General features: G+C 44.0%; 2 protein-coding genes across 2 annotated transcripts in view; both read left to right on the forward strand.

Moving 5' to 3' along the window:
* Positions 1 to 9,909, forward strand: part of LOC138049933 (la-related protein 7-like) — a 128,064-nt gene that overhangs the window by 22,679 nt on the left and 95,476 nt on the right. The gene's annotated exons all lie outside the window — the stretch shown is intronic.
* Positions 4,520 to 6,065, forward strand: LOC138048499 (uncharacterized). The gene is made up of 2 exons (XM_068894682.1): positions 4,520 to 4,831; positions 5,673 to 6,065. The coding sequence occupies exons 1-2, from the start codon at positions 4,520 to 4,522 to the stop codon at positions 6,063 to 6,065; spliced, it is 705 nt and encodes a 234-aa protein (XP_068750783.1).

Here is a 9,909-nt window from a genome sequence, read left to right on the forward strand (position 1 = left end):
GTGAGATCGAAAGAAAGTGATGGAAAAGCAATTGCAGGAACTAGAGGGGAAGCTTCGAACGCTAGAGTTCACCAGAAAAAAGACCGCCGAATTGATGACATCGAATAACATCGACGCAATAACGAGACATGAGGACTCGTGTCTCACATGTTCAGAAATCCATCATAGAACAGAAGTTCACCCTCGCTCAAAAAATCTGAAGAAGTTGTAACAGAATGGTCCCAACAGATTGAAGGAAGCCTAAACGCGGCTGACGAAGAAGCTTTATCGGTACGCAAATTTAATAGCGAAAATCGAAAGACAGTCAAGCAGCAGCGAAGGCGGAATCCGACAAACAGGAAATGGCTTTCAACCAGGCTAGGCACGAGGAAAAACTAAAGCAAAAACATGAACTCTTGGAGCAGCAGCTAGCCTGAGTAGCAGGCGCTTTCGCGAATTTTACACCCTTCTTTCCACCAGGATTGACTTTCAAATGATCGTTTTGAATATGGCCGTGTGAAAACCTGGACCGAATTCAAACGAGAACGCGAGGGGAAGGGGCCGAGGAGAAGGAGTGAGAGACCGCAAGCAAGCAGTCAAAATTTATTGCTCTTGGGAATTCATAAAAGTGTGAAGACAAACCAAAGCGGAAAGAGCCGAAAATCTGGTTTCAAAAAATTTGGAAACTTCCTTGCGGTATCTTAGATTTTCTGATGTTCTTAAATAAGAGAAGAAGACGTAAAACCACTACTAAATGGAGGTGATATTTTGGCGGTTCTACCCAACGGATTTGGCAAAAACTTCATATTTCTGTTTTTTCTTATCGGCGAATTGTGCTCGGCATTAGTAATCGCACCTTAATTAGAGAAGTAGCATCAACCTCTCGTTGGCGGCTGGAAGATGTATCCATTGGGAAGCTCCAGCTAGTTTTCGCATCCGTAGAAGATGCGCTGCATGGACAAGGCATTTCTCAACGTGTTGAAATGACATTCTAATAACGTCCACAAAAAATTGTCGGCTATATATATTATTGTCGACCAATCGAGCACAGAAGAAACATAGACAGGAAAACATTAACGGTAAGTTGAAATCTCAATTCGATCTTGTAAATATTTTCCCAAGCGAATTAATTGTATAACCGCCAATGTTTGCACAAAGCGCGCTATGATTGGTTGGGAGTTCACATCAAATCCGTGCTCGTCACACATGATTGGAAATGGGAGGTTTTGAAAATGTTGTGAGGTTGATTGCAGGCGGTTCCTCCCTCTCCCCCTTCGCTTGCTTTTCGCGTGACCTTTACATTCAAACGATCACTCGAAAGTCAACCTCGGTGCAAAGGAGTCTTTAAAATTCTACAAACTGCCTGCTACGCAGGCTAACGCAACAGCTGGAATATCAAAAGACAAAAGAAGCTAGCCATCATGTTCAAGCTACCAAAGCTGCCTCCAAGCTACCAAAGCTTTAAGTCATGAAGTTTGACGGGTTATTCGAAAACTGGCTTCCTTTCTGGAACAAGTTTGAAGCAGAAATCGACTCTGCAAGTTTGACGCCCGTCGCAAAGTTCGCGTATTTGAAAGAGCTCGTGGAAACGAAAGTAACGGCTGACATCGACGGGTTGCCGCTCAATAGCGAAGGCTATGGGAGAGCGAAGAGCATACTCAAGGGAGAATACGGCAAAACCAGTGAAATTATCAACGCCTATGTCCGTAACATTTTGGAGCTCCCCGTCCTGACAAGCTCCGATCCGTAGAGGGTGAACGCCTTTTACAAGACCTTATTGTACAACGTACAATCGCTGGAAACTCTGGGCAAGTTAGAGCGAGTGGATGGGATGGCAAGGAGCGTTCTCGACAAACTTAAAGGGATTAAGGCTGATTTAGGGTGCGGAATAAGAATACGTGGAGTGATGATTGAAACGGTATGTTTGGTGCTTTTCGGAGCAGCAAGGATAATAAAAATGTGTTTAAAATAGCATTTTAGCAAATGTTTGACAATGTTAAGGTGAATCTCCGTAAAAACGAAGGATTTCTAACTAATATTCCATGTATTCCTATTCATAGGTGAAGCAGGGTAGCAAGACTGGGATTTACCTCGTCTAGTTCTAGCTCTAAAGAAATTGAGAGATATCAATTCAGTGAGGGAAGATGGCAGCAACGTTTCTAAAGGCAAGTCTCGCCTCTACCACGCAGAGGAACAAAAACCACGCACGTGCGTCTACTGTGAGAAAGGAGATCATGTTTCGTCTGCTTGCTCGCACTTGACCACTTTAGACGAAAGGAAGAGATTTCTAGCGCAAAAGGGAATGTGCTTCAAAATCACCGGAACTAAGCATCGTATGGCTGATTTCAGGAGTCAAGATGCAAGAAATGTGGCAAAAGACACCACACATCTATCTGCACCCAGGGGGGTCAACGTTTGACCGTAGTGGCCACCGGTAACAAAGAACGTGTGGTTCACCCGATTGTCAAAGTGGACGTGGAGAGAATTCTGTGTCGGGCACTCCTCGACACTGGAGCCGGGAGCTCTTACGCCTCAGCAACACTTTTGACAAGATTCCTAAGCGCACGCGTACCCGAGAAGTTCGACGTATCAAAATGATGCTTTGGTATATACAACACGGCAAGTGGAGCTTTCGTCAATTACCGTACAAGCAGTAGATAGCAGCACAGAGTTAAAGGTTGATGTCACCAACGTGGATCGAAACGAGTTACTTATGGTTGACACTGCAAATTAAAGAAGATCATTGAATCGTACGCTCACCTCCAGGGAGTCCATATGGACGACAGTGATTCCAAACCTCACCTGCCAGTATACCTTATCTTAGGCGCCAGTGAATACGCGGCTATCAAAACAACAGAAAGACCTCGAATCGGTCGTCCAGGAGAACCAGTTGCGGAGAAAACTAAACTCGGGTGGACCATTGTGTCGCCAGGGAGAGAAATTGATCACGCCAACATGCTGCTCACCCATACAAATCATGTTGATTACGAAGAACTCTGTCGATTGGATGTGTTAGGGCTAGAGGACTCTCCGGAACATGACCAGCTGGCGGTCTACCCTGAATTTCGAGACCAGCTAACGTGGGATCCAGAGGGATGGTACGAAACGTCTCTTCCGTGGAAGGGTAACCATCCACCTCTACCGAATAACAAAGCGGGAAATTTTCGAAGGCTCGTCAACCTCCGGAGCAGGCTGCAACGCATGGGCCTCACCGAAGAGTTTGGACAAATCATTGAGAAAGAGACGTCGGAGGGGATAGTGGAAGAAGCGAATGAATCCCCCCGCAAGAGAAGGAGTTTTACATTCCTCTCAAGTCTGTCGCTCGAATAGGAGCCGAATCAACGAAGTTACGTGTGGTTGATGATGCATCAGCTCGGTCCAACCCACACGCACTCAGTCTGAATGACTGTCTACACTGCGGACCGCCTCTTGAGAACCGTCTGTGGAATGTGTTAGTGCGCATGCGCTTTCACCCAGTGCTCATTACAGGGGACCTTAAGCGAGCCTTCCTTCCGGTTCGCATCAAGAAATAAGAAAGAGACGCACTTCGGTTTCACTGGAAAGCAAACGAACACTCGGAATTAGAAACTCTAAGATTCACGCGAGCGTTGTTCGGTCTCGTGCCTTCGCCCTTCCTGCTGGAGGGAGTGATCGACAGTCACCTCGAATCCTGGGAACCGCAAAGGCCAGAGCCAGTAGTTGAACTGCGCAGAAGTCTCTATGTTCATGATCCCATCAGTGGAAAACCAACGGTGAAAGAGACGGAGTAGCTAAAACAGGAGGCAATCGAGGTGTTCGAGGATGCGAAGTTCACACTCCATAAGTGGCATTCCAATGCAGCTGAATTAGAAGAGAACGAGACCAAAGTGGAAGACGAAGAGTCGTTTGCCAAGCAGCAACTAAGACAACCGGGTGGAAGAGACGCCAGCCTCCTTGGACTTTCTTGGGACAAAGGGGTAGCTGTGATTAGCGTAGTCGTGCCACGAGAAAACGTAATCACGTGTAAGAGAGGAATCGTGCCCAAACTCGCGAAGATCTATGACCCATTGGGCCTTGCAGCACCCTTAACTCTGAAAGGTAAGCTAATTTACCGAGATGTATGCAAAGAAAAACTAGCTTGGGATGCACCGCTGTCCTCACAACTGGCTGGTCGATGGTCGTGCCCAGAGAGAGAGAGAGAGAGCTACCACCAAAGGTGACAACACCGAGAGCCTTGACACTTCAGCGGGAAGAGATAGAGGAAATTGATCTCCACGCCTTCGGAGATGCAAGCGTAAATGACGTGTCCGCAACGGTACATGCAGTGGTGAAGCAGAGATCAGGTTTGAACACAGGATTCGTTGCAGCGAAAGCACGACTAGCCAAACAAGAGCACACGATACCACGCGTAGAGCTTGTGTCAGCCCATATGGCGACGAATCTGATCAACAATGCACGCTGGGCACTTGTAGGATTTCCTGTGAAACAATCCTTTGGATGGCTAGACAGTACAGTTGAGCTTCATCGGGTCAAAGGTGGTGGAGAATAGAAGCAATTCGTTATGAACCGAGTAAGGAAGATACAAACCCATCCTGAGATTACTTGTCGCCACGTTCTCACGCAGGAGAATCCAGCCGATCTAGGGAGTCGAGGAAGACAAGTGACCGACAACCCGTTGTGGTGGAAAGGGCCGCAGTGGCTCACAAGGAAAGAGGAGTGGCCACCAGATCTTGTGACGAGCGCTTCGGATTCTCCGGAGACAATGGCGGAAGCCAAAGCAACTCGTGATCTCTTTGCTATGACAGTAGCGGCAACTGCAACTGATGGATTATATGCACTACTTGACGAGTTCTGCTACTGGAAAGCCATCAGGGTGTGAGCGTGGATTAAGCGGTTCTTTTTCAACGTCCGCACCAGGAAGACCAGCAGAACAACAGGACCTTTGACTACTCAAATACTACGCCAATAGCCGAGCAGCATAGTCTCCTATGCTGTACACTGTTCGACGACATATTAGCTGACCGAAATCATAAGCTGAACAGTTTATTGCCACAAAAGAATCACGAGAAATATATTCTATGAAACAATCGCCCTTTCATTTTACCTCGTGTCGAGACCAACAGGACTAATAATACTTTTATATTTTCAATGGTCCGCCAACGCAATGCGTCGTCGCACAAGTCCCAGATTGTTTCTTAAAAATTTTTAAATATAAGGATGGAAACATTTTTTAATAATCTATTGTAATGATATTTATCTTGTTATTATAGCTTTATCAGAATCAATGATATCTTGATTTGTATTGACTGTATACTTTTACATAGTGTTATATATTATATTGCTTATACTATTGTAAAAATTACGTTATTCAGCCCTCGGTATAAATAAACTATCTATCTAGACCTGAATTTTGTTAAACTGCTCTGGGAGAAGAGAGTATACAATACAATACAATACATACTTAATTGACCGCTCCCCATAGGGGCTTTTCAGGGCCAATGAAACACAACGAAATGACGGAACAGAACAACAACTGTTAAGAATCCCAACTGGCCGGAGGCAAACCAGTTGGCTATTTACAAGTGCAGCTGGGAAGTTGAATCAGGGACTTCCAGGATCAAATTCACCGAATGGTGAGAGCGGGTCTTGAGCCCGGGATCTCCGGATCTCAAGGCAAGCGCCCTAACCACTGGGCCACACTGCCTCCTTGACAGGAAAGAGCCAGAGAAGACAAGCGTTATCAAGAGGGCCAGCTGCAACTTAGTCTTCATCCTAACACAGATGTTGTAGTGGAGTGCCGAGGCAGGATACAGGGCCACTATCCGGTGTACCTACCAGACAGGCAACAATATACAAAGAAGTTGGTGGAACATGCCTACCTTAGCACACTCCGTGGGGGAGTAGGTCTCACCATGCAGAAAATACGAGAGCGCTATTGGGTACCGCGACTGAGGAAACTAGCCAAACGTATCACCAGGACATACCACGGATGTCGAAGGTTTCAAGTCAAGGTCTACTCAAGCCCTCCACCAGGCAACCTCCCGAGAGAGCGAACCGAAGGAAAAACTCCGTTTCAGGTCATTGAGTTGATTATGCAGGCCTCATAAAGTACCGTGTGAAAGCAAAGATGGAAGGGAATTACAAAGCATATATATTACTGTACACCTGTAGTTTGGCCCTTGCCTTACACTTGGATCTGTTGCCCAGTCTAGAAACCAAAGAATTCCTGATGAGTTTCAAACGCTTTTGCGCTCGACGTGGCCGACCTGAAACATTAGGGAGTTTAAGAAACCACGACGGCTACGGAGACGAAAACGTCACTCCAAAATATAACTTTGAGCTGTTTTAAGTATTTAATAATAATAATATTACTGCTTTTTGTCGTTGCCGTAGCCGTCGTCGTTTCTTAAACTCCCTGTTGTACTCTGACAACGGAAAGTCATTCGTTGGGGCGGCGAAATGGATATATGTGTGTGTACGGCACATATGTTTTTCATTCAAAAAGGATCAGTCAGTAGTAGTTCACCGCTACTGGCTAGTGACTACATCGTTGGATTTCCGGCCTTTTTCATACACACAAAAGTATAATTAATTAGCTGGTAGCCTCTGAATCACCTTTGGGTGATCCGATGTAGTCCTGTTCCTGAATGTTAAACATTGCCGGGGAACCCCGTGGCTAGCAGGGTTGTCGTGATGGTGCAGTGGTTAGCACGCCCGACTAGTAACCAGGGGAACGCGGGTTCGATTCCCACTCACGGCACATATGTTTTTCAAAAAGGATCAGTCAGTAGTAGTTCACTGCTACTGGCTAGTGACTACTTCGTTGGATTTCCGGCCTTCTTCATACAGACATATATAGGTTGCATCGCTTTGTCAGATTGGAGTAGGGTTTCGCCTTGGCTCTGATCTTCCATTTAATGGTGAAGCGTTGTTCTTTGCTTTTAAGCTGCCAGATGTGTTTGCTAAGTTCTGTGTCGTTCGTGCGCGTTTCGTTGTTGAACGACACCTGATGGTTTCTGAACCTGATTGTAACGATTTTCCACGATGTTTTCTAACGGTCCATTGTAACGGTTTATTGCGTCTTGCGCGAACAAAATGCTGATGTGTATTTTAGTAGGCTTCAGTCTATATGGAAACTAACTGATGAGTGGGCTAACTTTACGTTAGCCTACGAAACAGATGTCTATTAATTAAATTAATAAACTCCATATGTACTCAAGATCTGAGTAGTCTCTTGAAACAATTTGTTATATCAGCTCCTTCATTGTAGAGCACTATATTGGCTCCAGCGGTGATACACACATGTTATGAAGCTTAAAGAAGATTTCAGAAGGTAACGTGACGTGTGATATAGCTACTGGATAAACAAGAATCAACTACCGTTGCAACACTATTTGCTGAATAACAAGATTGCTGATTACCTGTCACGTTTGTTTATCCCACGAGGCTCTATAGTTTGTGCTTTTTCGATGAGATGGGCCTCCCGAGCTTTCCTGACACAGTCACGTTGATAGAGGAGTTTTTCGATAGGAGTGAGTAACATATGCCTGTGTGAATGATAATTGTTGCTAAGAAAAGTGGTTTTTTTTTAAAATTTATTTATTTTTATTTACTCCAATCAAAGTAGATGCAAAAAGCTCTATTATACTAATTACATAGTAAAAAAAAAAATCAGAGGAGAAGGGCACGATATAGTGAAAACTAATTGGTGCCCAGAAAAACATTCAGTTAAACATAGCTCTATTATAAACAAAACGTATTGACAATCACATAAACACACGTACAAACACACAGAATATACCAGAACAACAAGAAAGGAAATTAATATTGAGCAAAATAATATTTAAAAATTGCTTTTTTGAAGAGGATTTTACTTGATATAGCACGAATAGAAAGAGGAAGGTCATTCCAGTAATATTAGGGAGCTTAAGCACGCGCGTTTTTGAGACGCGGACGGCAACCGGAAGAGAACATCTCGTGTTCCAGGACAGTGGTTTCTCCGATATTTTTACACTAATCATCTCTAATGGAGAAAAGATACTTGGCAATGCAAATATGATTGTGTGAAGACAAGTTGAAAGGGAAAACAGCTCACTTTCGGTTGCCGTCCGGTTGCCGTCCGTTGACAGTGGGACAGAATTCCCTTATATTTGGTCTTGCATGGGGAAGAAAGAGATGTTGAGAAGATGCCCTACGAGTGGAATAATTATGTTGCTCAGAGACGAAGGATATCGAAAAATTAGAAGGTTTATCATCACAGAGATGATCATATAAAAATAAACATGTATACGATTTAAACCAATTGATGTAAGGCTTTGGAAGACGGTAAAAAGATAATTTGGACCATAGTATGGAATGATTAACTGTATCGAAAGCTTTAGTCAAGTCCAAAAATATTGATACTCGCCTCGATCAAGAGTAGCAGAAATTTCTTCTATGAGATCAATTAGACAGTCCACAGTGGTACAACCTGGATTGGATCCATATTGATTAGAAATAATAATATCTTCAGTGAAACCAGAGAATCCTGAATCCAGATTGTCTTCGGCAATTGGTTGCAGAGAAATCCATTTTATCTCGTACAGAGAAATTGTTCTGAAAGTGTGGATAACTAACTAGTGTGACTGATTATACGGAGGCTTTGTTCATAAAAACGGTTTTCAAGCGAGACGTTTGGTTTCCCCAGAAGACCACATAATTTACACAGTGAATCATGTAAATAACATTGAAAGTGTTCAAGTAATGTGAGAGTTGATTTTATGGCTTTCTCACGTAGAATAAAAAGTGTATTCATTACGGCCGTGAGCTATGCAGGGGCAAGTGGTGAACTATAACTTTTGCACCGAAGAGAACCGGGAAAATTGAAATGCTGTTTACTTAATTGGGCTCTAATAAGAATGTGACTAATATTTTTACAACGAACGGAAGCCACGAAAGGAAGTGCCTTGAAAACGTTTTTGCATCGATCGGATGAGTAAAGTTTGTTGGAGTGTTTGTGAATGATGTTAGTGAGGTTAAGAAGTGTAGGGTTGTACTTGACAACAAAGTTGTTCTGAGCGCCTATATTAAATGGGTATATTAAACTATATGTGCGCACTGCCTCCTGCCTACAATTAAACGTCCAGTTTATTCTGTGAGGGTCAAAGACGAGTATCTAGCGATCCATCTCTCGAAACCAAAGAATCCAGATTGTCTTCGGCGTTGGTTGCAGGGAAATCCATTTCATTTCGTACAGAGAAAGTTCTGTTAACTACAGCGCTAAAATAACCTGGTAGGTCGCTAGATTGAGAATCTTCGCTGTCGCTATAATTGACAGCGTTCTGCAGTTCACGCACTGCGGTGTAGTAATCAGGCAAATCTGCGGTTAAATTCAAGTCTGCCGACCAAATGTCATCATCCATTTCACATAAAGCTGGCAAATGGTGAGAAATATGATCCAATGAAATCAAAGCAGCCGGAGACTTTTCTTTATCCTCCTCTGGAACTTCAGAGATAATTACGTCAGGTGGCCTCAAAGCTTTTCGTCTTTTTAGGCGAACAAGAAGTGTGAGTACGCCAACAAGCACCATAATAATAGCGACACCTCCTCCTCGTTGCTTAATCGATGAGTCACATTGATCGCATGGTTTATAGACAACAAACAAGAGATAAAGGACAACCAGACCGACAGCAATGCAAAGAACTCCTAGAACAAGTAAACTTTTTTCCTTGAGTGTCACTCTGCAACTCGGCCTAGAAACGGTTTGTGCTTGACTCATTCCTGTCGTAGAATCCTGCCTTCTGTTTCAACCTGATTCGTAGCGGATCAGGTCTTCTACGTACACACTCTTAGGGCTTCGTCACGCCTTCCTCCTCCACGAGCGTCTGCTGAAACGAGCTACATATTTCTTTGCCTTTGTTATAAAACTGTAATCTGGAAATCACGTGCGGGTTACTTAGGAACCAATAAGC

This window comes from Montipora capricornis, chromosome 5, assembly GCF_036669925.1.
Source record: "Montipora capricornis isolate CH-2021 chromosome 5, ASM3666992v2, whole genome shotgun sequence".
In the NCBI taxonomy this organism is placed as follows: Eukaryota; Metazoa; Cnidaria; class Anthozoa; order Scleractinia; family Acroporidae; genus Montipora; species Montipora capricornis.

Coding starts and splice junctions, on each gene's coding strand:
- LOC138048499 (XM_068894682.1), top strand. CDS start 4,520: ATGAACCGAGTAAGGAAGATACAAACCCATCCTGAGATTACTTGTCGC. Junction 4,832..5,672: donor GCTACTGGAAAGCCATCAGG/GTGTGAGCGTGG, acceptor CCTCCTTGACAG/GAAAGAGCCAGAGAAGACAA.